The sequence below is a fragment of the Miscanthus floridulus genome, chromosome 5, assembly GCF_019320115.1.
Source record: "Miscanthus floridulus cultivar M001 chromosome 5, ASM1932011v1, whole genome shotgun sequence".
In the NCBI taxonomy this organism is placed as follows: Eukaryota; Viridiplantae; Streptophyta; class Magnoliopsida; order Poales; family Poaceae; genus Miscanthus; species Miscanthus floridulus.
In genome coordinates, this window is record NC_089584.1 from 130,201,502 (window position 1) to 130,229,086 (window position 27,585).

Genomic DNA, 27,585 nt, shown 5'->3' on the forward strand with positions numbered 1-27,585 from the left:
ACTGCATGTGTGGCTGAAGCTTATTTACATGTCCTTTTGTGGTGTTCATGATTTTTTGAGGTGTCAGATTAGCATATGTAGCGCTTGTTTAGTTCCCAAAAAATTTCCTAAAAAATGCTACAGTAGCCATCACATCGAATCTTGTGATATGTGCATGGAGCATTAAATATATAGACGAAAAAACTAATTGCACAATTTGGTTGGAAATTGTGAGACGAACGTTTTGAGCCTAATTAGTCCATGATTGAACAATAATTGTCAAATAAAAACGAAAGTACTACAACATTTAAATTTCCAAAATTCCTGAACTAAACACGCCTGTATTGTTTGAAAGCTGGTACAGTTGCTGCTAGCTAGCTGCTGTAGCCGCTGCCGCAGCCAGAGCTGCAGCAAGCACTACCGAACGGAGCCCCTACTCATTTACTGTTCACGACACTCACATGAGCATGTTTTCTCTCTGTTACTAAAATGAACTATGAGCGGGTGAAACCAATATTTTTTTTTTAGCTCCAACGGCTCCGGTGGTTGACTACATGATGAAGGAGTCCAACACTATGCTAAAAAGTTTTTTTTTGCTGGCGGGTGAAAGACCACTGTCCTGGCGGGCGGAGCACCCGCCAACAACTTTGAGCAAGCACAAATGGCTCCCTGTGCTGGACCCGTCAGTACAGTGGCTCTCTGTGCTGGCCGGTGGTTAATCACCCGTCAGCACAGTTGATTTTTTATTAAAAAAAGCATGCACAGGTCGCCGCCGCTTCTGCTCCCACGCTGCCGCGCCATCGACGACCGCTTCTGTGTCCGCGCGTGCTGCAGCATCCCGGCGTTCCTGGGCCCGAGCGCTCTCCCGAACCTCACCTTCCTTCGCCTCGACAGCAACCGCCTCTCGAGCCCCATCCCACCCCGTGCTTCTCCGTAACGAATCGGCCGGTGACGGGGTAGTAGGCTGCAAGCGCGTCGGCGAGCGCGCCCTGGAGGTGGTCGACGAGGCGGGCGGTGGGGAAGGGAGCACGCCCGCCTGGAGGCCCCCGCCGCCGAAGCCGCGCTCTCTGAAGCCATGCCCACCCGCCCGCTGCTGCCGCGCTGCTCCTCCCCGCTCGTAGGCAATGAAGAGCCAGGCGCCGTCGTACGACCCGAAGCAGCGTGAGCTGTGCGGGAGCGGCGGAGTGCCGAAGCCACGCCCGCCCGGGCGCTGCTGCTGCGCTGCTCCTCCCCGACCGCTACTACCGCACTACTCCTCCCCGCTCGTAGGCGATGAAGAGCCAGGCGTCGTCGTACGACCCGAAGCAGCGCGAGCTATGCGCTGCCGCCGAGTGGAGAGAGAGGATGGGAGAGAGAGAGAGAGAGGGAGTGGAGAGACGAGAGCTTAGTTTGGTTTTGATAAATTGATAAAACTTTAAGTGCTAATTTAGTTTATCAAGTGATCATAAGATAGGTAGCACATTTTAAGTGGTGAAGTAAATAAAGATCATAATATGATGATGGTGATGCCATGATGATGATCAAGTGCTTGGACTTAAAAAGAAGAAAGAGAAAAACAAAATGCTCAAGGCAAAGGTATAAATGACAGAAGCCATTTTATTTTGGTGATCAAGATACTTAGTGAGTGTGATCACATTTAGGATTGATAGTCGTACTATTAAGAGAGATGAAACTCGTATCGAAATGCGATTATCAAAGTGCCACTAGATGCTCTAACTCATTGCATATGCATTTAGAATCTAGTGGAGTGCTAACACCCTTAAAATATATTTATGAAAATATGCTAACACATGTGCACAAGGTGATACACTTGGTGGTCGGCACATTTGAGCAATGGTTAGGAACTTTACCGGCGGAGTGGTGCGGACAGTCCAACGGTGCCACCGACGTCCTATACAAAAAAAAGACAGAGGTCACTGTAAGTGACCGGACGCTGGTCTCGAAAGGACCGGCGCGCCCGGTTAGTAGCAGCAGCGAAGACGCTGGCGTCGATCTCTGATCGGACACTGGGTCACTTAGTGACCGGACGCTGGAGGGGTGTGTCCGGTCTTGCTGACGTGGCAGCACACAGGGGAGACGCCATGTGACCGGATGCTAGATGAGTCCGATCGAGCATGACCGGACGCGTCCGATCGTGAAAAATCATTTCTGGATGCTTACTGGAAATGACCGGACACTGAGGTCCAGCGTCCGGTCACTTTGGAGCAGCGCGTCCGGTCATCACTTGACCGTTAGGATCGGGCGCTCAATAGTTGAAGAGAGGGGACACGTGGCGTGCATCGCACGACCGGACGCTGAGGTCTAGCATCCGATCAATATGACCGGAGCGTCCGGTCACCCCGTGTTGTGCCCAGTGAAAGGGTACAACAGCTCTGTTTCGTGGGGGCTTCTATTTAAGCCCCATGGCTAGCTCAAGCTCATTCTCTTGGCCATTTTGCATTGATATAGCAACCTTGTGAGTTTAGCCAAAGCCCTCCCACTCATCTCTATTATTGATTCATCATCTTTGTGAGTTTGAGAGAGAATCCAAGTGCATTGCTTGAGTGTTTGTATCTAGAGGCACTTGGTGTTCGTGTTTTGCTGCGGGATTCGCTTGTTACTCTTGGTGGTTGCCGCCACCTAGACGGCTTGGAGCAGCGAGGATCGTCGAGTGGAGAGTGGTGATTGTCTTCGGCTCCGATCATGGTGATTGTGAGGGGTTCTTGACCTTTTCCCGACGGAGAGCCAAAAGGTACTCTAGTAGATTGCTCGTGGCTTGTGTGATTCTCATCTTGTGTTGGTTGTGCGGCACTCTATTGAGGATTTGGCGTGTGATGCCAATTAGCACATTGTGTCATCATTTGATTCCGAGGTGATTGGTCTTCATTGTTATTCATTCTTGTGATTGATTGGCTCCTTCCTCGACACGACGGTATAACCTTCTTGTCCACTCTCTTTACTTTACCGCAAACAAGTTGTCAAGCTCTTTAATATAGCTAGTTGTAAGAGCTTGTTAGTTTGGTTAGTGTGGCTCTTTAGTTAGCTTTTGAGAGCTCACTAACTTAGTGTAGTGTCATTGCTATTGTGGGGATAGAAACTATATAAACTAGAATTATGGTAGGTGGCTTGCTTTTTATTGGGCTAGCGCAACACTTGCTTCGCCTCATAATTGTCTAACCGGTTTGTTAAGTGTTGTTGTAGATATTTTTAATAGGCTATTCACCCCCCCTCTAGCCATTAGGACCTTTCAAGAGAGGGAGAAGGGATAAGGACGCCAGTGGAGAGAGAGGGAGTGGAGATAAGGACGCCAGCGGAGAGAGGGGAGTGGAGAGAGAGGGAGAATGCAAAAGGATGCGCGGGGTTGTGAGCAAAATTTTGGAGGACGCGCGGGAGACAACACGCCAATTTTTTGGTTCTTTTGTGCTGGCGGGTGCTCCCCCGCCGTCACAAGGAACCATTGTGTTGGTGGGTGCCAATCACGCCCGCCAGCACAATTGCCTGTGCCAGCACAAATCGTTTCTGGCATAATGTGACCAGCTCGCAACCTCGTTCGGTGGCTACGTCACGATGCACAGCTGCTTGGACTTCTTGGTCGGTGACATCGTCGAGGTGTACATCAATCAAATCTAGGAAGGCTGAGTAGCTCATCACAAAACAAGGGGCACGTTCGAGTGTCTCAAGCGCTACAACATTAAGCTCAACTAGGACAAATGCGTCTTCGCGGTGTCCAAGGGCAAGCTGCTGGGATTCATCATCTCCGAGCATGGCATTGAAGCTAACCCGAAAAAGATAGCGGCGATCAGGAACTTGGAGCCGATCACCAACCTCAAAGGCACCAAGAAGCTGATGGGGTGTTTGGCCTCCCTCATCTCGGCATAGAAAGCATTTGACAAGCTAAGGGTATGTTTGAGAGCACTCCACTCCACTCCACCAGCTCCACTCCACCAACTCCAGAAAAACATGGGTTGCTGCACGTGTTTGGCTGGTGGCAGTGCTCCAGCTCCAAAAATATGAGCACTTGTTGTGAATAGTCTATTTTACCCTTTGTGAACGGGTCCACATGTCTGTCTCTTCTCTCTCCTCCACTTCTCTTCCTCTGCTTGCGCTCAAAACTTGAAACTTGAAAGACCTTGTAAATCTTGTTCAATGCTTTACTGCAAATTTTTTTGCATACTATACGCTGATTGGACAAAAATAAAATCATGAATCCAATACTTTCTAGTCTACAGAAGTCATATTACAATACTACGTTAGAGTGAAACATTTCCTACACAAATTAGAGAACGGTCCTACTAGCAAAGACACCACATCGAGCGGTGCCGGCCGGAGCTTGCTGGTGTACAGATAGCCCAGGAACGCCTGGAAGGCTTCGCGCCCCACGCGGCCGCCGGGGACGAGCTCCTCCATCTTGTACCGCGTCCTGCCACTGGCAGCCCCCTCTCCCGCCCCTCTGGCACCGGCGGTAGCATCACCTCGCGCTGCGCCTCCGCGGCCGCGCGGCGAAGATATCGTAGAAGAAGGGGCTCCGCACGGCGAGTATACAGCGGTGGAAGGGGACGGGCGGCCCACCATCGGGCACATCGATGTCGGCATCGCTGCAGTCGAGGTCCTCATCGACGAGGAGCCGCTCGAGGTTTTTGCTGAGCCGGTTCAGGCTCACCGCCTCCACGTTGCTGCTGCTCCCTCCAGCGGCGCCACCACTACCCCACCCGTCGCCGGCGGTCAACGGGGGAGCCTGGGGCGGCCCCGGCGGTGGGAGCGCGACGGAGCAGGGGCTGGATCCGTTGGACAGGTACGATGACGAGGACGTGAACGTGATGGACGACGACCCACGAGCTGGGGGGCAGGGGCGGTGCGGCGACGCGGCCATGCCGGGCGGGGGCGGCACGGGCCGACCATGGCGCTGCAGGGGACTGGGGCGGCGCAGCCCCGCAGGGGGTAGGGGCGGTGCGGCGACGTGGCCATGGCGGACGGGGACGGCGCGTGGCGCGCGGGAGGCGCGAGGAAGAAGATGAGTCCGTGTGAGTCTCAGCAAAATAGAAACGAAGGGGTAAGTTGTGTAACCAGTGGAAATGGCAACTCCACGAGGAGGTCTGAAAAGAGGGGTTTTGGAGCACTCTTGAGCTACTCCGTAAAAAAAACGTGGATCTACCCCCTGCTCCACGTTTTTCCTGGAGCCGGAGTTGCTGGAGAAAGGCTTCCTGCTTCCTGGCCTCGCCCGCGCCGCCTCCCCAGCTCAGGCGAGCCCCTGTTGCTCTGCATCATACAATATTTCATAAATACTGACATCATGGAACGTGTCACGAATACTAGGCAAGATACTTCCTGCAGTATCTCATGAATACATTACGAATAATCCAAACAACACGATGGGACATCACATGAGTGCTATAAAACAATATAAAAATACATCTTGAAATATCTCATTGATATTATGTACATAATCCAACCGCCGAACATCTCAAGAGTATTATAGGAACAATCCAAAATACACATCTCATAGAATACTACAAGAATAATAAAAAAAAAGTACATCATGAGATGTTTCTTGAAAGAAGATTTTCCCTTAAAAACACATATATCAATAAATTAAAGAATAAAAACAAATAATAAAATAAAAGGAAAAAAAGATAAAAAGAAGCATGAGAAACGTAAAACAAGAAAAAGGAGAAATGAAAAAAAGAGAGAAAGTATAGCGCTATAAGAACAACTCCAGTAATAGCCTTTTGAAGCTTAATGGTCAAATAGGGTTTGCTCTATTTTTTTATAGACAAAAAATGTATCCAACTCCGGCAATAATTTTATGGATGGATGGCTCCCTAGATACCTCAATGGAGGGTGGAGGGGGGAATTTGGAAGCCTCCCAAAATAGGAGATCTAGTTTCGGCTCTTTCCCTATTGACTTCAGGAAAAAAAAGTTAGTAAAGGATCTGTTGGAGTGCATTTTTTTTTTACTTTTTTAAACTTGGTACGAGCCTTAAAAGGTCTACTAGAGTTACTAAGAAACTATAAAAAAAATGGACCGGTCCAAAAAAAAAAATAGCGCCCCTCAAAATAGCAGCGACCGGGGCACGCCACCGGCATGGCACGCAGGCTCTCGTTTCCGTGGCCCGGGGCGCGCCTCGTCCGTCTGATCGACGCCCGCGCAGTCGCGCAGGATCTGGCGGCCGGCACAGCTGGCGTCCAGGTGTGCGTCCCTGATTGGCTGCCTCAATCGCAATGTGGGCCCACGTGACATAAGGGAAGGAGGGTTGGACGAATTCCTTGTGTGTCATTAAAAAAGATCGCGATGCCGTGTATGTTTTTGAAAAAGTTCGGCGGTCTTCAGCGCCACTGCTCCAATTTTTTTGTGCCATCCATGCCATTGTCGTCACTCTGGACTCTAATATCGTCAAACTGCAGGCGTGAAAAGTTGAAAATATCCTTAAGTCTAAATATGTCATTATTTTTTTAGCATTTTAACGATTTCAAATGACAAAACTTAAAACTAGAAAGTTGTAGATCTCGTCGAGATCTATAATTTTCATATAAAAATTATCTTTATTTAATTCCGCAAAAAAAGATATGATTTTTCTAAGATATATTAATCATATCAAATCATATTTTTTTGCTAAATTAAATAAATATAAATTTTGTATGAAAATTATAGATCTCGACGAGATCTACAATTTTCTAGCTTTGAGTTTTTTCATTTGAAATCGTTAAGATGCTCAAAAAAATTAATGACATATTTAGATTGAAAGGTATTTTTTACTTTTTACATCTACAGTTTAATGTTAGAGCCCAGATTGATGACAATAATATGAAGGAAAAAAAAAGTTAAAGTAGTGAACGCACACATTACTTAGCGATTTTTTTTATGGCACACATGCAATTCCCCCTTTCCAATTTCACGGCGCTTCCGGGTGGTGGTCGGCGTGCTCGTTTTCTCGATCATTTACCCCATCCTCGCAACCGTCGAGCTCGCACTATTCCAATGGAGAGGGAGTTCAAGCGACCGCAGGCGATGGCGCAGCCGTCACTGATCTACGCGTTCGTGGCGCGGGGCACGGTGATCCTGGCGGATCACGTCGATTTCGCCGGTAGCTTCTTCACCGTGTCGGGCCTCGCCACCAAAGCGGCCCAGCTCCTCCGAGGCCTCCCGAGCGTCGGCAAGATCGTCAACCACTGCGAGGGCGGCCACACCTTCGATTACTACATCGAGGACGGATTGAGTGAGTAGCTTTCGCGGCGCCCCCTCCTCTGATCTGTTACGCTCGATTCCGTGCTGGTTCGATTTTGAGTATCAGCGCGCGCTCGGTTAGGTTTGTTTGTATCGGATAGGGATCGGTTAGGTTTGGTCCTAATGGATGGTTCGTGGATTCGATTTGACAGTTACTGGCTCGATGCGCACGGTTAGGTGTCTCCAGATGTTGCCTACTAACTATTATGGGTTTTGCGTGTTGTTCCTTATGCAGTATGCGGAATACTATCCGTTTGGGCTTCAGTTCGAGTTGGGATGCTCAATTTGGGAGGAATTGGTGGTGGTGGTTGGGGGTTATATTTAGTACTTGAGGAGCAATAGAGGCTGTAGCTTAAACATTGCTTCAGAACAGATAAAGCAAGCTATTATGATAGAGAATTAGGATTGCTGTATGTAATGCTATGCACTATTTAATAAGAAGTTTGTATTGCCATGGTAGTATATTGTCAGTTATGCTTCACTTTACAGTACTTGGTGGAGAGAGGGAGGGAGGGCCCTGTCTCTTTTTTTTTTTGTTTGCTGGTGAGGGCAATGATACCCTGGTGATGGCAGCAGGATTTGGTTATACAAACTTAGAAATATCATCATATTCGGATTTTCCAACCTCCATTTTGAAATTTCTTCATAGATTAACTATTATACTGTACATGTGATTGCTTTTGCTACATCAAATAATTGTAGCACGAGTCGATAATAAATATTCGTGATACCAGGTTGTCAAGGGCTTCAAGCCCTAGGGTAGCCGGCCCTCGACTACGGAGATCGTAGTCGCGGTCCGTCTTCTAGGGCGAGGTTTTACCCCTCATCGGCCTAGGCTTGAGAGTCGAGAGATAGGAGATGGATTGGTTGATAATTCTTGTCCCCCTTCAAAGTGCCGATTACAGGAGGATATATAATCCTTGATGGAATAAAAATAGCAACTAATCCCTCCTTAATCATAGGGATACTAACAACTGTTGCCTAAACTAGCCACTCGATGGCTCAGCCGCCTCCTGGGCCGCGTCCGTGGCGCGTTGGGCGCGCTCTGCCGCGCGTCTGATGTCGCGGGTCTGGCGCCGCCTAGTGTAGGTCCGGCCGTACATGACAAGCATATTGTGTGGTTGCTGATGATTCAATTAAGCGACAAATCCCAGAAGATTTTCTGCTTTCTGTGAAGGAGGATTTTATCAGAATGTATGCTGGTGAAAATGAAGAAAACAGCTTGAGTAAGGACTTCGGGTATGTTTCTTTTGCCGCTTGTTGGTACATTATTTATGTTATATGCCACCTTTTCCCTTTAGCCAACATATTTTTGTCTCTACCCTATACAGACCAAAACTTAAAGAGCATATGCAGTTATGCTTGGATGATTCCAAGGAGATCAGGAGGGTGGCAGAAACGAAGGAAAATGTCTTGGAGTTTGCAAACAGCGAAAACGTACTATTTAACTCCATCACAAGAAGATATGCATATTTGTATTATGCTAGAAAATTCTGGTACTTTTCAATTTCAAATATTCTTCTTGATTCCTTATGACAGTTTGATACTCAGGTTCTTGAACACGGCGAGAAGGTTCAGCTAATTGTTGACAACACAGGAGACCTGCATGATCAGGTAATGGTTTCCTTTGCGCTGTCCTCGTCAGTGCATTGGATTTTTCGTTTAAGTATTGCATTGATCCAAAAGAGGTTACGCATGTAATATTTTTATCTATCTCTGGAGTTTGTGATGCATTAATAGAAATTTATAACATACAAATGCACTTGCAACTCTGATATGCTTTGCCTATGGATTTTGAACAAGAGTTAGCATATCCATATGTTCGTCCTGTGGGTATGGGCATCTGTTATTTGACATGCATTAACCAGTTGTCTGCTTTTCACTGTATTTCAATATCACCTTGTTGCTTCGTTGGGCCATGATTTTGCAGTATAATTGAGAGGGAGTCATTACTTGTGTAGCACAGAGTCTTAAACAATTGTTTGTAGTTTGCTACAGAGTCTTAAACAATTGTTTGTAGTTTCTTTTTCCTAAACTGTTCATGTTGTGTTACATCAAGTAGCCTAGTTCCTAGTACCCCTGTGTCAATAAATATGCATTTTTTTCCATGTGTGGGGTTTCTGACCTTATCAACCCTTTTCCTTAGATCCTGATGGAGGTTCAAGATTTGTTCACAAAATATGACAATCTTTGGCCGAAAAAAGTTGAAAGTCCCATGAAACAACTTCACGCGAACCATACATCAGAATTGTGGGCAGATGTGCTTGCTGTCTTATCTCGTTCATATATAGGAAAGAAATTCTCAGAGGGAACACATCAACCTAATAAGTTGAACACATCCGATGGCATTGAGATGCCTTCACTGGCATTCAAATGCAAGAAACAAATCGGCAGATCCAAGCCATGAACAATGCAACACGTCAATATCTGTAAGATGTAGAAGATCAGTGAAATCAAGATCTAGTAGTAGCATCTATGGCTCAGAGAAAGTTGCGCTGGTTTACAACGAGGGTATGCTGTCACACAAGCCCCCGTCAGATCTAAGTGTGGAGGAAATCCCAGAAAGGCTTTCAAGAATCATAAAGAAGCTGAAGGAAGGACTTTGGAAAGGTAGTTAGAAGTCTCTAATATCGGCCTTCTGTCCAAGTTGTACTATATAACTTTTGATCAAAACTTAACTAATTGTCCTTGTATTCCTTATGTTTCATCAGATGCGAGATTTTCAGTTGTGATGAAAGCTGGCATTGAAAGTTTGCAAGCTGTGCATGATTTAAAGCATATATCTGATGTTCAGAAAATTTTATCAGGAGGCATGATCTCAAATAACGCTGATATGTAATACAATGAGGGCTCTACTAAATCTGCACTTCTTGCTGCAGGGGGTGTGTTCAAGGTATGATTATTTTAGTCGTACAAGCATATTATTAAAATAACTCACCACTTCCATGTGTTATTTATGTTGTAGGCTTTTGAGCTCGCTGTTGAAGGTGCGTGCCGGCACTTATTTGTTCTTGTTCATCCACCGGGCCACCATGTTGGCAGAAGTGGGCCCCTAGGTGATTTCTGTTTTTTTGAATAATATCGTTGTTGGAGTTGCTCATTTGCTGGAAAAATATGTACGTGTTCTTTATTATTTATGTTTATTGAACCTGTCACGAGTAAGTAGGATTAGATTGTAAATGATAGTCATGTTTAGTGACTTAGGTTGCTATTTATTTCTATAAAACCACTTTATAGACCACTATTTTCGATTAGGCTATCTTGCGAGCATCTCTATGAGAATATTGATCAGCTACAGCTTGCTCAATAGACCTATATTCTGAAGCCACAAGGACAACTTGCAGCAAGTGGATTAGCTATGGAAATTTTGAGTAGTTTAACACCCATCAAAAGGGATCACTTGTATTTAGTGCATTTCTGTATACCCTAAAATTATGACTACTGCTTCTTTTCATATCCTAAAATTATTGTTTGCTAATAACCATATGAAAGTAATTTAATATGCACATGTTAATTTAGCATCTGACGTGTGTCGCATCTGTGATGTAATGTTCTAGTATGATAAAAATGAACATATCGGTGTAACATGAGCATGTTCAGTGATTTAGGTATACTTTTAATCAACAAAAATAAGGTAGCTTTCAATAGCATATATGTGCAATGGTTGTTTGTTTGTTGAACATGTTATATTGTTGTTAAGAGCATGTTGTATTGTTTGTTTATTCAGTTTGTAGTGATGTGGTACTTAGTAAATTTTGTCCAAGAAATTAAGATAAAACTGTAGCTGTCTTGGACCTTATCGCGTAACTGGGGGAACTAGGAGAAAAGATGTAAACTATTATATCACGTAACTGGGGGAATTAGAAGAAAAGATGTAAACTATTATCACATTGGAATAGCTAATACCATATCAAAATTTTGAAATGACATGACTATAATTCAGTTAATAGTTTACATCTTTTCTCCAATGTGATAATAGTTTGTATTTTTTCTCTTAGTTCCCCCAGTTACACGATAAGGTACAAAGGCAGCTACAGTCTTATCTTAATCTCCTGGACAAAATTTACTAATTATCACAGCACTACAAACTGAACAAATAATATAATACACTCTTAACAACAACAATACAATATGTTCAACAAACAAACAAATATTCCACATATATATTCCACATATGTGCCATTAGAAGCTATTTCATTTTTATTGATTAAAAACATACATGAACCACTCAACATGCTCATGTTGCACTGATATGTTCATTTTCATCATACTAGAGCACTACATCATAGGTGCGACACACATCCGATGCTAAATTAGTATGTGCATATTAAATTTCTTTCATATGGTTAGCAGCAAACGATAATTTTAGGATATGAAAAGAAGTGGTAGTTATAATTTTAGGGTATACAGAAATGCACTAAATACTAAGTGATCCCTGTTGATGTTGCTAAACTATTTAAAATTTTCATAGCTAATCCACTTGCTGCAAGTTGTCCTTGTGGCTTCAGGATATAGGTCTATTGAGCAAACTGTAGCTGATCAATATTCTCATAGAGATGCTCGCAAGATAGCCTAATCGAAAATAGTGATCTGTAAGGTGGTTTTATAGAAATAAATAGCAACCTAAGTCACTAAACATGACTACCATTTATAATCTAATCCTATTTACTTGGGACAGGTTCAATAAACATAAATAACAAAGGATACGTACATATTTTTCTAGCAAATGAGCAGCTCCAACAGTGATATTGTTCAAAAAAACAGAAACTAGCTGGAGGCCCACTTCTGCCAACATGATGGCCCGGTGGACGAACAAGAGCAAATGAGTGCCGCCACGCACCTTCAGCAACGAGCTAACAGCTTGCAACATAAATAACACAGGAAAGTGGTGAGTTATTTTAATAATATACTTGTACAACTAAAATAATCATACCTTGAGCACACACCCTGTAGCAAGAAGTGCAGATTTAGTAGAGCCCTCATTATAGTACATATCAGCGTTATTTGAGATTATGTCTCTCGATGAAATTTTCTGAACATCAGATATATGCTTTAAATCATGCACATCTTGCAAACTTTCAATGCCAGCTTCATCACAACTGAAAATCTCGCATCTAATGAAACATAAAGAATTCAAGAACCTGAGACAAAAATATGTTGGCCAAAGGGAAAAGATGGCATATAACATAAATAATGTACCAATAAGCGGCAAAAGAAACATACCCCAAGTCATTAAGCTGTTTTCTTCATTTTCACCAGCATACATTCTGATAAAATCCTCCTCAGTAAGCAGCAAATCTTCTGGGATTTGTCGCTTAATTGAATCATCAGCAACCACATAATATACTGTAGACAAATAAAGAATATTTATTATCGACTTGTGCTACAATTATTTTATGCTGCAAAAGCAATCACATGTACAGTATAATAGTTAATCTATGAAGAAATTTCAAAATGGAGGTTGGAAAATCCGAATATGATGATATTTCTAAGTTTGTATAACCAAATCCTGCTGCCATCACCAGGGTATCATTGCCCTCACCAGCAAAAAAAAAAGAGACAGGGCCCTCCCTCCCTCTCTCCACCAAGTACTGTAAAGTGAAGCATAACTGACAATATACTACCATGGCAATACAAACTTCTTATTAAATAGTGCATAGCATTACATACAGCAATCCTAATTCTCTATCATAATAGCTTGCTTTATCTGTTCTGAAGCAATGTTCTTTATGTACCGTTACTTAAGAGAAACTTGATTTTAGTTTCAGCATTATATTGTGATGGATATTCTTGCAACTTTGGGAATAATAAGTGTGTAATAAGTTGATAATCAGATTATTGGTCATGCCCCTCTGCATGACAAGCTTTACTTATTGCCTCTAAGAGTTAATTCCTCTGTGATGAATGTAAGCGATGTCAATTATAAGCGAAAGAGAAATATTGAGACTTCGTCGAAATTGTGGCTCTTCTGCTTGGGCCACATTTTGAAGGGGAGGATGGAGCGTCTCATTAGAGAAGAGATACTTCCAAAATTAGATTTCTTTGACTTAGATCAATGTGTTGACTGTATTATGGGAAAATTTGCAAGACAAATTAAGAAGGATGCAGCTAAGCACAGTTCAGGATTATTAGAAATAATTCATACTGATATATGCGGTCCATTTCATGTAAGATCAGTGGATGGTGTCGGCCATACATCCTCAGGCCCACCGAAGACTTGTATGGACCCACTCAAGGGGACGTACTCGTAACCTACCCGGACATGGAGACTACGCCATAGGGCTACGTAGGCTGCATGGACTCTAGAAAGATTAGTCGTAATGCAAGGAAACTACTCTGCCAAGTTGGAGTAGGACTCTGTAACCGTGTTCGACTAGGACTCTTATACTCAATTTACCCTGTAACCCAGCTCCTCCGCATATATAAGGGCGGGTAGGGACCCCCTCCAAACAAGTTCAATCCAACACAAGCATACAACACAGAGGATGTAGGGTATTACATGATCTAGTGGCCCGAACCTGTCTAAATCATGTTCCTGCATCACCATCGACTCCTTGAATTCGGCGAGACCCCCAACCAAAACACTGCCTCGGGTACTCCCTTGGCAAGTTGCCGGGTTTAAACACCGATAGCTGGCGCGCTAGGTAGGGGAAGTCATCGAGTTTCTCCGCGTGAGATCGATGGCTCTAATTGTCATCAAACTTGCGTTCGCTTTCAAAGCGGGCACAACCTTCATCTTCGGCTCCTGGCTTTGCATCGCCGACGACATTGGAGGCTTCCAATGCTGCATCATCAAAGACCAGGAGAAGAAGCATCTTGATGAAAACTCTCTTCGACAAGAAGCAGAAGATCTTGTCGAGAAAATCAAAATTTTTGATCTGAACAACATCGAGTTCGACTACAACTTGGACTTGATTACAGCTCGGACTAGTTCACGCGAGCTGGCGACCAAGCCATCACGTGGACCAACTACACAAATCGTTTCCCGCTCAGACTTCGAAATGCAGTCACGGTCCATCAACGAACTCTATCCAAAGTCCAACCCGGACCGGAATCGATTGAGGACTATGACTATGACTCAGACTCTCTTGAACAATGCCCCTTATCAAGCCCAGCTAAAAGCTCTAGTTTGGTTTTAGTGAATTAATGAAACCCTAAGTGCTAACCTAGTTTATCAAGTGATCATGAAATAGGTAGCACATTCCAAGTGGTGAAGCAAATGAAGATCATAGCATGATGATGTTGATGCTATGATGATGATCAAGTGCTTGGACTTGGAAAGAAGAAAGAGAAAAATAAAAAGCTCAAGGCAAAGGTATAAACCATAGGAACTATTTTGTTTTGATGATCAAGACACTTAGAGAGTATGATCACATTTAGGTTTGATAGCCGCACTATTAAGAGGGGTGAAACTCGTATCGAAATGCGGTTATCAAAGTGCCACTAGATGCTCTAACTCATTGCATATGCATTTAGTATCTAGTGAAATGCTAACACCCTTGAAAATGTTTGTGAAAATATGCTAACACATGTGCACAAGGTGATACACTTAGTGGTTGGCATATTTGAGCAAGGGTGAAGAAGTTAGAGGTCAAAAGGAGTTAGTCTCGGTGGTCACAAGGTGACCGGACGCTGGTCCTAGAGGAACCGGCGCGTTCGGTCAGTTGTAACAGTGAAGACGCTGGCATCGGTCAAACGATTGGACGCTGGAGGCAGGGTCCAGTCCTGTTGTCGGGCACGCATAGAGGCTAGGGTCTCCGACCGGACGTTGGCAGGGTCCGGTCGTGCATGACCAGATGCGTTCGGTGGACAAAATGCGTTTCTAGAACCTTACTGGAAATAACCGGACGCTGGTGGCTCAGCGTCCGGTCAGTTATAGCACAGCGTCCGGTCAACTCAAGTGACCGTTGTGATCAGGACACGTGGCTGTCGTCGGGCGACCGAACGATGAGGTCTAGTGTCCGGTCAACACGACCGGAGCGTCCGGTCAGCCCGCGTTGTGCCCAGTGCAGAGGTACAACGACTCTATTTCGTGGGGGCTTCTATTTAAGCTGCATGACCGGTTGAAGCTGATACTCTTAGCCATTTGCATTGACATAGCAACCTTGTGAGCTTAGCCAAAGCCCTCCTGCTCATCTCCATCATTGATTTATCATCTTTGTAAGATTGGAGAGAATCCAAGTGTATTGCTTGAGTGTTTGCATCTAGTGGCACTTGCTGTTCGTGTTTTACTGTGGGATTTGCTTATTACTCTTGGTGATTACTGCCACCTAGACGACTTAGAGCAGCGAGGATCGTCGGGTGGAAGGTGGTGATTGTCTCCTACTCCGATTGTGGTAATTGTGAGGGGTTCTTGACCTTTCTCCGGCGGAGCATCAAAAGATACTCTAGTGGATTGCTCGTGGCTTGTGTGATCCTTATCTTGTGTTGGTTGTGCGGCACCCTATTGAGGGTTTGGCGTGTGATGCCAATTAGCGCATGAACCTCAAAGTAAGTGAATTACCACAACGAGGAGTAGTTTACGGTAAGCAAGTGAACCTTGGTAAAAAATCATTGTGTTCATCCTTTGATTTCGAGGTGGTTAATCTTCATTGTTATTCACTTTTATGATTGATTGGTTCCTTCATCTACACGGCGGTATAACTTTCTTGATCACTCTCTTTACATTATCGCAAACTAGTTGTCAAGCTCTTTAGTGTAGCTAGTTGTGAGAGCTTGCTTGGTTGGTTGGTATGGCTCTTTAGTTAGTCTTTGAGAGCACACTAACATAGGGTAGTGTCATAGCTATTATGTGAATAGATACTATCTAAACTAGAATTGTGATAGGTGGCTTGTATTTTGAGTATGCTAGCGCAACTCTTGCTTCGTCTTATAATTATCTAACCATTTTGTTAAGTGTTGTAGAAATTTTTATTAGGCTATTCACTCCTCTAGCTATTTGGACCTTTCAAGTGGTATCAGAGCCGAGGTCATCGTGATTTAAGACTTAACAATCTTTGGTGTAAAAATAGCTCAAATCAACAACACCAAGAAGCCACCCTAATTTGATAGCTCAAATTATCCTTATTGGAAGGCTAAGATGATAACATATATTAAGTCAGTCAATAGGAAGATTTAGAAGGTGGTAGAAATAAAAATTAAGATTGAAGATGAAGATGCTCTCACAGTCGCCGAAAAAATACTTCTTCAAAACAATGACATTACTCTTAGTGCTATCCATGATGCTTTGGATGAGAGAACCTTTGAGCAAATCAAGAACATTGAGAGAGCTCATGAGGCTTGAAATAAATTGGAGGAATCATTTGAGGGCACTCAAGCCATGAAGGGTGCAAAGGCATATATTCTCAAAGAGAACTTTGCAAGCTTCAAGATGAAGGAGGATGAAAGTGTGTCAGACATTTTCCATCGGATGGAGGTGATTGTCAATGATCTTAAAGCACTTGGTGAGAAGATAGAGGATAAGGATTTCTCTAATAAGTTTTTGAGATATTTACCCGTAAGATTTGGCATGTTGGTCACCTTGCTAGTAAGGACCGAGTTGGACACAATGACACCAAACCAAATCTTGAGAGATATTATGATTGATGATGCTTATAGAGATGATGATGAGAAGGAAGAAAAGAGGGAGAAGAAAGATGAGAAGAAGGATGACAAGAAGAAGAGTGTGGCATTCAAGGCCACATTATCCAAGGGTAAAGCCAAGCAAGAAACATCAAGTGAAGAAGATGATTTATAGGATGATGATGATGAGAAGATGGTTCTCTTTGTCAAGAGATTTGGTAAGTTCATGGTGAAGAAGGCTATCGTGCTAGAAGAAAGAAGTCTTCATCCAAGAACAAAGAAGAGTCAAGAAGGTGCTTTAAGTGTGGAAGCAAAGATCATCTTATTACTTAATGTCCATATAATAGCGACAATGATGATGACAAGAAGAAAAAGAAAGAGAAGAAGAACAAGATGGCCTTCAAGAAGAAGGGCGGTTCATATGTGATCACTTGGAATAGTGATGCTTTCTCAAGTGATGATGATAACGATAGTGATGATAATAAGACCACTAAGAAGAAGGTTCTAGCAAGCATTGCTATCAATGAAAAGCCTTCTCTCTTCGACTTTTCATCATGCTTCATGGCTAAGGTCACTAAGGTACAAACTTGTGATGGTGAAAGTGATGAAGAACATGATGATTATAATAAAAATAAAAATGAAAATGATAGTGATAATGATAAACCTACTAAAGATGAATTAATTGACATGCTAGAAGATGCTAGAGAATACTTTGACATCAATAGAAGGGAATGCAAAAGCTTGCGTAAGAAACTAAAAGCCCTTAAGCAAGCCTTTGATGAGCTCAATGCATCTCATAAGAGGCTAGAGGAAGCCAATGAGAAGCTTGGCAAAGCTCACAAAAAGCTTAAAAATGCTCATTCCTCTTTGCTTGATGAGCAAAATAAAAAAAAGCATGTTGAAACTTGTAATGTAGGTTTAACTTGTAATATAATTGATGAATCACTATCTATGTCTATCATTGTTCCTTCTACTAACCCTTCTTGTAGTACTTTCACTTCCACCTCATCTAGTGATGATGGTCTCACTTGTGATGCCTCACTAGTGGTTGAGAATGAGAATCTCAAGAAGGAGGTTAACAAGCTCACTCACACTTTGGCTAAGGTCTATAGTGGTGAGGACCGCTTGTTTATGTGCTTGGGTAGTCAAAGAGCTTCTCTCTATAAAGAGGGATTGTGCTATAACCCCAAGAAAGACAAGACGACCTTTGTTTCTCATAAGACTAGTTTTATAAAGAACAATGATCGATTTTGCATTAGTTGCAAGCAAGTGGGTCATAAAGAGCATGAATACACCAACAAGAGCAAAAATGCTAATGTATCCTCCCTTAATCTTGATTCATGCTATATGCTTATTAAGGGTACAAATAGTGTAAAGGCTAAGTTCATTGGTAAACCATGGATGGACTCAAAGAAGAAAGCCATTTGGATGCCAAAGAGCTTGGCCACTAACTTTTAAGGACCCAAGCAAGTTTGGGTACCTAAAAGGAATTAATTTTTTGTAGGTCAATTACAAAGCCGGAGGAAGACATTGGATTCTTGATAGTGGGTGTACTTAATACATGACCGGTGATGCAAGAATGTTCAACTCAATCAACACCAATGATAATGATGGTTATAATAGTATCACATTTGATGACAATGGCAAAGGCAATGTTAAAGGGCTTGATAAGATTGTAATATCTAATGATATGAGTATTTCCAATGTATTGTTAGTAGAGAGCTTGAACTTCAATTTATTATCCATGGCTCAATTATGTGATCTTGAATTCAAATACATATTTGGGGTAGATGATGTAGAAATCATAAGTGTAGATGGCTCTAATTTGATCTTCAAAGACTTTAGATATGAGAATCTATACTTGGTTGATATCAATGTTAGTGAAGCTAAATTATCTACATGCTTGTTTACTAAGTCTAGCATGGGTTGGTTAAGGCATAGAAGGCTTGGTCATGTTGGAATAAAACAATTGAATAGATTAGTTAAGCATGACTTGGTTAGAGGCTTGAAAGATGTTGTGTTTGAAAAGAATAGGCTTTGTAGCTCTTGTCAAGCCGAAAAATAAGTTGGAAACACCCATCCTAAGAAAAGCATGATGAGCACTAATAAAGCATTTGAGTTATTGCATATGGACTTGTTTGGGCCAACACAATACACTAGCATTGGTGGAAATAAATATGGTTTTGTGATAGTGGATGGTTATACTAGATACACTCGGATATTCTTTCTAATGGACAAAAGTGATGTGTTTGCAATATTTAAATCATTTGTCAAGGGCATTCACAATGAGTTCGAAGCAACCATCAAGAGAGTTAGAAGTGACAATGGTAGTGAGTTAAAAAACACTAGAATTGATGAGTTGTGTGATGAATTTGAAATTAGATATCAATTCTCAACCAAGTACACATCTCAATCAAATGGCTTTGTTGAGAGAAAGAATAGAACACTCATTGATATGGCAAGGTCTATGCTTAGTGAGTACAATATGAGTCAATCTTTTTGGGCTAAAACTATCAACACGGTTTGCTATTGTAGCAACCGTCTCTATTGTCACCCATTGAAAGAGAAGACACCATATGAGCTCTTGAATAATAGAAAGCCCAACATTGCATATTTTTGGGTCTTTGATCGCAAATGCTATATCTTGAAGAAAGGCACTAGATTGGACAAGTTTGACAAGAAATGTGATGAAGGATTTTTACTTAGATATTCCACTACAAGCAAAGCATATAGAATTTGAAATTTGGATAGTGGTACTCTTGAGAAAGTTCATGATGTTGAATTTGATAAAACCAATGGTTCACAAGTAGAGAATGAGAACTTGGAAGATATTAGAAGCGTTCAACTTTCAAATGCCATGAAGAACATGGATGACAGTGAATTGAGGCCTAAGCAAGTGAATGATGATAAAGATGATCAAGAAGTGCTCTCAAACTCAAATGTACAAGATGATAAAAATCAAGTTAGTACAAGTAGATCTCATGATAATGAATAAAATCAAGTGGCTAGTACATCATCTCAACCCAATGATCAAGGAAGTGCAAGCAATCAGGTTTCAATGCTCCAACCAACAAATATTGCAAGGGATCATCCATTGGATACTATCATTGGTGATATTTCAAGACGTGTTCAAACAAGGTCAAGATTGGCTTTATTTTATGAACACTTCTTATTTGTGTCATCCGTTGAATCAAAGAAGATAGATGAAGTATTGATGGATGTTGATTGGGTGAATGCTATGCATGAAGAATTGAACAATTTTACAAGAAATAAAGTATGGGAATTGGTAGAAAGACCAAAGAGATATAATGTGATTGAAACCAAATAGGTCTTTAGAAACAAGCAAGATCAAGATGGGATAGTAGTGAGAAACAAAGCAAGATTCGTAGTACAATGCTATACACAAGTTGAAGGTCTTGACTTTAGAGAAACATATGCCTCGATTGCTAGATTGGAAGCAATTAGAATCTTGCTAGCCTATGCTTGTGCCCACAACATCAAGCTCTATCAAATGGATGTTAAGAGTGCATTTTTCAATGGTTACATCAATGAAGAAGTATATGTTGAGCAACCTCCCGGCTTTGAAGATGATAAGAAGCCCAACCATGTATACAAGTTGAAGAAAGCTTTATATGGCTTGAAGCAAGCACCTAGAGCATGGTATGAGAGATTGAGGGGTTTCTTACTCTCTAAAGGGTTCACAATAGGCAAGGTTGACACCACTCTTTTCATCAAAAAGATTGAAAAAGATCTATTTATATTGTAAATATATGTTGATGACGTCATATTTGGATCAACCAATCAAGATTTTTATGATGAGTTTAGAAATATGATGGCTAATGAGTTTGAGATGTCCATAATTGAAGAGTTAAGTTACTTTCTTAGTCTTCAAATCAAGCAATTGAAGAATGGTATATTTGTGAGTCAAGACAAGTACATCAAGGATATGATTAAGAAGTTTAGCATGAGTGATAGCAAAGTCACTAGCACACCAATGAAAACAAATGGCAACTTGGATAGTGATGCAAGTGGCAATATGGTGGATCAAAAATTATATCGGTCTATGATTGAAAGCCTACTCTATATGACCACATCAAGGCTGGATGTTATGTTTAGTGTATGCATGTGTGCAAGATTTTAAGTCTTACCAAGAGAAAGTCATTTGAAGGTTACAAAGAGGATATTGAGGTACTTGAAGCATACACAAAATGTTGATTTGTGGTATCTCAAAGAAGCAAAGTTTGAGCTAGTTGATTACTCCGACTCGGATTATGTGGGATGCAAGATTGAAAGGAAAAGCACATTGGGTACATGTCAATTATTGGGAAGATCACTTATTTTATGGTCATCAAAAAAGTAAAATAGTGTTGCATTATTAACCATCGAAGCTGAATACATATCCGCCAGTAATTGTTGTGCACAAATACTTTGGATGAAGGCCACTTTGAGTGACTTTGGAATCAAGTTCAAGAAAGTGCCATTGCTATGTGACAATGAGTGCAATCAAGTTGACCAACAATCCGGTTCAACATGCAAGAATAAAACACATTGATGTCCGCCACCATTTCATAAGAGACCACCAACAAAAAGAGGACATTTGCATTGAGAGTGTAGGCACCGAAGATCAACTTGCCGATATATTTACCAAGCCATTGGATGAGAAAATGTTTTGCAAGCTAAAGAATGAGTTGAACATATTGGATTTCTCAAATATATGTTGATGCACCCCCTATTTATATAAGATGCCTCTCCGTCGAACAATCTAAGGTAAAAGTTGATTGGCATGACATACATCCTTGCTAAGGACATGTTTAGTGCATCTAGTCATCTCTCCATTTTATTAGGCTCATTCATGAAAATTAAATGAATTTAATGTTTATATGGTATCACTATTGCTTCTATGCTTGATTTAATCTAGTGGTAGCATATGACATATTTATGGCTTGTAAACCTAGTGTTTGATCTAGAAAATAAGCTCTAAATGTTTAACTCAATATAGTACAAGATAACTCTTATTTAGATGTGTGAAGAAGCTTGTCATTGGATCAAATCGAGTTAGATATCTTTGGCAAATGATCTAGATTAGACTAAATTTAGGAAAATAATCATCACCTCATTGATTGACATTGATAATATTAACCTATCTACTTTTTGAACTTTTGTGGTCATTGATGACAAAGGGAGAGAGAAACAAAGATATAAGTGACAGGAGAAGTATTTGACATAGGGGGAGAGATACGACAAAGGAAAAAAATCAATTAAAATTTTGAACACACAAGTAGTAAATTTTGAGCACACAAGTAGTAAAGATATAAGCTCATGAACTTGTATGGTGCATTTGAATGTGCATTTCATATGTTTGCTAGCATGGCACAAGTTTTAAATTTCAATATCAATGCTTGTGTGGTGTATGCTAGGTGTAGGTTTGAATGTCAAAATAAAAAACTAGCATGCATAGGATATCTAATGATTTTTTTCCAAGTATTTCCAAATGGTATCAAGCTAACCATGGTGCTAAGGGTGGTATAATGGTGCACTCTGATTGGTATCACGCTTTAAAGATCCATCTTTTATACCTTAGCATCATTCGGTAGACGTTGTCTCCTATATTTCCTATCTAAGCATATGTACAAGCTTCTATCCAAACTCTTAGAACATATGTAGGGGGAGCAATTGCTACCATTTGGGGTTCATGAAACTTGTCTATATCCTTTTACACATAGTAAATATGCTTGGGCAAGCAACATGGATTCAATTGAATTTTAATTCATATCTTTGTGAATGTGTTGTCATCAATTACCAAAAATGGAGAGATTGAAAGCTCTAGTTTGGTTTTGGTGAATTGATGAAACCATAAGTGCTAACCTAGTTTATCAAGTGATCCTGAGATAGGTAGCACACTCCAAGTGGTGAAGCAAATAAAGATCATAACATGATAATGATGATGCCATGATGATGATCAAGTGCTTGGACTTAGAAAGAAGAAAGAAAAATAAAAAGCTTAAGGCAAAGGTATAAACCATAGGAGCTATTTTGTTTTGGTGATCAAGACACTTAGAGAGTATGATCACATTTAGATTTGATAGCCGCACTATTAAGAGGGGTGAAACTTATATCGAAATGCGGTTATCAAAGTGCCACTAGATGCTCTAACTCGTTGTATATGCATTTAGGATCTAGTGAAATGCTAACACCCTTGAAAATGTTTGTGAAAATATGCTAACACATGTGCACAATGTGATACACTTGGTGGTTGGCATATTTGAGCAAGGGTGGAGAAGTTAGAGATGAAAAGGAGTTAGTCTCACTAGTCACAAGGTGACCGGATGTTGGTCCCAGAGGAACCGACGTGTCCGGTCAGTTGTAACAGCGGAGATGCTAGCGTCGGTCAAACGATCGGACGCTGGGTTGTTCAGCGACCGGACGCTGGAGGCAGGGTCTAGTCCTATTGTCGGACAGCGCACAGAGGATAGGGTCTTTGACCGGACGCTGGCAGGGTCCGGTCGTGCATGACCGGACGTGTCCGGTGGGCAAAATGCGTTTCTAGAACCTTACTGAAAATGATCGGACGTTGATGGCTCAGCGTCCGATCAGTTATAGCGCAGTGTCCGGTCAACTCAAGTGACCGTTGTGATCAGGACACGTGGCTATCGTCGAGTGACCAGACGATGAGGTCCAGTGTCCGGTCAACACGATCGGAGCGTCCGGTCAGCCCACATTGTGCCTAGTGAAGGGGTACAATGGCTCTATTTCATAGGGGCTTCTATTTAAGCCCCATGACCGGTTGAAGCTGATACTCTTGGCCATTTACATTGATATAGCAACCTTATGAGCTTAGCCAAAGCCCTTCCACTCATCTCCATCATTGATTTATCATCTTTGTGAGATTGTGAGAGAATTCAAGTGCATTGCTTTAGTGTTTGCATCTAGTGGCACTTGGTGTTCATGTTTCACTGTGGGATTTGCTTGTTACTCTTGGTGGTTGCCGCCACCTAGATGGCTTGGAGCAGCGAGGGTCGTCGAGCGGAGGGTGGTGATTGTCTCCTGCTCTGATCATGATAATTGTGAGGGGTTCTTGACCTTTCCCCAGCGGAGCGCCAAAAGGTACTCTAGTGGATTGCTCGTGGCTTGTGTGATCCTCATCTTGTGTTGGTTGTGCGGCACCCTATTGAGGGTTTGGCGTGTGATGCCAATTAGCGCGTGAACCTTCAAGTGAGTGAATCGCCACAACGAGGAGTAGCTTGCCGGCAAGCAAGTGAACCTCGGTAAAAAATCATTGTGTTCATCATTTGATTCTGAGGTGATTAGTCTTCATTGTTATTCACTCTTGTGATTGATTGGTTCCTTCATCTATACGGCGGTATAACTTTCTTGATCACTCTCTTTACATTATCGCAAACTAGTTGTCAAGCTCTTTAGTGTAGGTAGTTGTGAGAGATTGCTTGCTTGGTTGGTATGGCTCTTTAGTTAGCCTTTGAGAGCACACTAACATAGGGTAGTGTCATAGCTATTATGTGAATAGATACTATCTAAACTAGAATTGTGGTAGGTGGCTTGCATTTTGAGTAGGCTAGCACAACTCTTGCTTCGCCTCATAATTGTCTAACCATTTTGTTAAGTGTTGTTGTAGAAAATTTTATTAGGCTATTCACTCCCCTCTAGCCATTAGGACCTTTCAAGTGGTATCAGAGCCGAGGTCATCGTGATTTGAGGCTTAACAACCTTCGGTGTAAAAATGGCTCAAATCAACAACACCAACACCCCAATTTGATGACACAAATTATCTATATTGGAAATCAAAGATGACCACACATATCAAGTCAATCAATAGAAGAGTGTGGAACGTGGTAGAAACCAAAATTAAGATTGAAGATCCGGAGAATCCCACCGCGGCCGAAGAAGTCCTTCTCCAAAACAATGACATTGCTCTAAGTGCCATTCATAATGCAATTGATGAAAGAACATTTGAGCAAATCAAGAATATTGAGATGGCCCATGAGGCTTGGAAGAAGTTGAAAGAATCATTTGAGGGCACTCAAGCCATGAATGGTGCAAAGGCATACATTCTCAAAGAGAAGTTTACAAGCTTCAAGATGAAGGAGGATGAGAGTGTGCTGGAGATGTTCCATAGGCTTCAAGTGCTTGTTGATAATCTCAAAGCACTTGGAGAATAAGTGAAGGACAAGGACTTCTGCCACAAGTTCTTGAGATGTTTGCCTTCAAGATTTGGCACATTGGTCACTATTCTAGTGAGGAGTAGTTTGGACACCATGACACTAAACCAAGTGTTGGGAGATATAATGACCGATGATACATATAGAGATGATGATGAGAAGAGAGAAAAGAAGGAGAAGAAAGATGAGAAGAAGAAGAGCGTGGCATTCAAGGCCACATCATCCAAGGGCAAGGCAAAGCAAGAAACATCAAGTGAAGATAACGAGAACACGGTCACAAACTCATATAGTTCATCGAGAGCGAGAGAGGAGAGAGGGAGAAGGGAGGAGAGTGGAGACAGGGTCAGATAGGCGTATCGAGGTCATCGGAGTCGAGGACGACGGACGAGATCAGTAGATTGTGAGATAGAGCTCAGATTCGCCAGATCGTGGATGTAGCCGATGCGAGCGAGAGAGAGAGAGAGAGAGAGCAGAGATTGTGCCGCAGCAAGCCGATGAGCTAGTGGGGATTAGGGTTAGGGTTGGGAGCGGACTGCGAAGCCGACCGTCGGTGAGGTGACTAGGCGAGCGAGGATCGACTATGCCGCAGCGAGCGAGTGGGGAACTAGGGATTAGGGTTAGGGTTGGGAGCGAAGAGCGGAGCGGATGAGGAGGTGAGGCGATTAGACTGAGTGCAGACTGCGGAGCGAGCGAGGAGATGAGGTGACTAGGTGAGCCGCTTATATATGCGGGGGCGGGAGCGGGGGGCGTGGAGAGGCCAGAAGGCAGCAGGCCGGGCCGCTAGCGGGCCAGCTCGACTGTAGCAGGCCATGCCATGCTGGCTCACGTGTCTGGGGTAAGGCCTAGGCACGGCCTGCTCCTCCGGGCTGGGCCAACCTAGGCCTGCTAGCCTCCGTGGTGGGCCGTGCTTGGGCCAGGCCAAAAAAATGGGCCTTGGACTAGGCCGACGGGCTCGGGCTGCATGGCCAACTATGCAACTAGCTCAAACAAGTCGGCACTAAGCCCTGAAAAGCAACAACAAAACAAGGCTAAGTATACTAATTCTCAGCAAGACTTACCCGACTAGGGTATACACTTAGCTGACTCCTAGCATGCAAGGCTTTTAGCTGAGGGGTTTGTTTTGCCAAAAAGCAACTAAAAGTAGATCCTTACTTTGAAGTTTTAGCCTCAAATTTATAGTTGAACTTAACCATGCTAGGTGAGCAACATTTGCAAACTTTTCCAAGGAAGAGTAAGTAAATAGATAACAACATTCGATCCATTTCACTATTCCTTCCATTCCACTCCTTACTACGATGTGACGAAGAGATCAAGGTTCTCTTACCGAGAGCGGCGGTGAATCGATTCGATTTATAACCTTGCAAGGTGGACCTATACACCCAGCATATGAGTTGCCCTGTCAAGCAGCATATGACAAACGGTTCCTTGAAGAGCGAGGGCATTTGCGAACCCCTGTGCCCCTCGAGTACTAATCCCCACCGGTACCTCTCTGGGCCTGCCATGAGTTACTAACTAGTACACGAATAGGGAACATGATGAACTCAAACTACCATCGCGCAATAAGGTACTAGATTTTACCAGTTTCAACTACCTCTTACTCCCGGTAGGTGCATAGTACAGTTCAAACTTGATCAGCACAGCCACAACGAACGGGCCTTAATCGACACGGGCAGAGTATAACCAACATCACGAACTTCACCTTCTTTCCTTCTCTGCCCGGTCTCCAACATTTTCTTTTCTCTAATTCATTTCCGAGTAGTTTACCAAAAACTGAGCGATCCTATGTCTCGCGAGTAACAGGCGATCACTCGACTTCTATCGTTCCTATTTAAGCATGACACCTCTATCGTCCTGCACATACTAGTGTTCGAGCCTAGGAGTCCTAGGGATCATGCAACTAAAGTTTCATTCACCTCCTAGAAACTTAATGCAGCAAGGATAGTACTTAAGTAAACATGGTAGTTTTGAAAGTAGGGGTTATGCTCCGGGGCTTGCCTTTGGAATCAGCCTTGGGCTCTTTCACACTTGGGTTCAGATCTTGCGACGCTTCCACTGGAGGGGCTTTGGGCTGCTTACTTTCGGACATGACAACCAGCTCATAGAGACCATCCACTAGTGGGTTATCTACATGACAATGCACATGTATGAGTTGATGAAAGACAAGATAACATGCATTTCGAAAAGCGCAACAACTCAAAACACTGGATTAAAACCCCAACGGAAAAACACCAAGACACAACGCTACCCAACCGACTACTTATTACCCCTGAACCACTCGGTGGAGGGACCTCCGACTACTCGGATGACTACCCTGGCCACCTACTCTGCTTCTCATCGTACCTGCTGACTACTCGCGACCTTCAGAACAACTCGGCACGCAACACACCGACTACTAGTGGCTACGGAACTACTCGAAACACACTCCTCGACTACTTGTGGCTCCAAAACTACTCAGAACACAGCGGCCGACGAAGCTGGCACACTGGCGCCGGCGCGATGGGGCTCTCAACTACCCGGCCTACCTCTTTAACACAACTCTTCACTCAGGCACTACTCCCCGACTACTTACTGCCCCGGAAAAACAAGCCTTAAGCCTACCGCCATGGACAACGGTGGCTCTCCGGTGGCAAGCTTGGCTTTGGGCGTGGAAACTACCGGAAACCCAAGAAA

General features: G+C 42.9%; 1 protein-coding gene across 3 annotated transcripts; it reads left to right on the top strand.

The window, feature by feature from the left end:
* Positions 1-6,844: 6,844 nt before the first annotated feature.
* On the top strand, positions 6,845-12,974 carry LOC136450772 (vesicle-associated membrane protein 721-like). Of its 3 annotated transcripts, XM_066451383.1 has the most exons (7): positions 6,845-7,172; positions 8,290-8,419; positions 8,512-8,617; positions 8,720-8,794; positions 9,327-9,790; positions 9,892-10,073; positions 10,146-12,974. In XM_066451383.1, exons 1-5 carry the CDS (start codon positions 6,935-6,937, stop codon positions 9,585-9,587), a joined length of 810 nt encoding a protein of 269 aa, XP_066307480.1. In that variant the 5' UTR covers positions 6,845-6,934; the 3' UTR covers positions 9,588-9,790; positions 9,892-10,073; positions 10,146-12,974. The 3 variants fall into 3 exon arrangements, with proteins under 3 accessions (XP_066307480.1, XP_066307479.1, XP_066307481.1); XM_066451382.1 differs by having other exon boundaries at positions 9,892-12,974; XM_066451384.1 differs by having other exon boundaries at positions 8,732-8,794; positions 9,892-12,974.
* The last annotated feature ends 14,611 nt before the right edge of the window (positions 12,975-27,585 follow it).

Coding starts and splice junctions, on each gene's coding strand:
- LOC136450772 (XM_066451382.1), top strand. CDS start 6,935: ATGGAGAGGGAGTTCAAGCGACCGCAGGCGATGGCGCAGCCGTCACTG. Junction 8,420..8,511: donor AGCTTGAGTAAGGACTTCGG/GTATGTTTCTTT, acceptor TACCCTATACAG/ACCAAAACTTAAAGAGCATA. Junction 8,618..8,719: donor AGTTTGCAAACAGCGAAAAC/GTACTATTTAAC, acceptor TCCTTATGACAG/TTTGATACTCAGGTTCTTGA.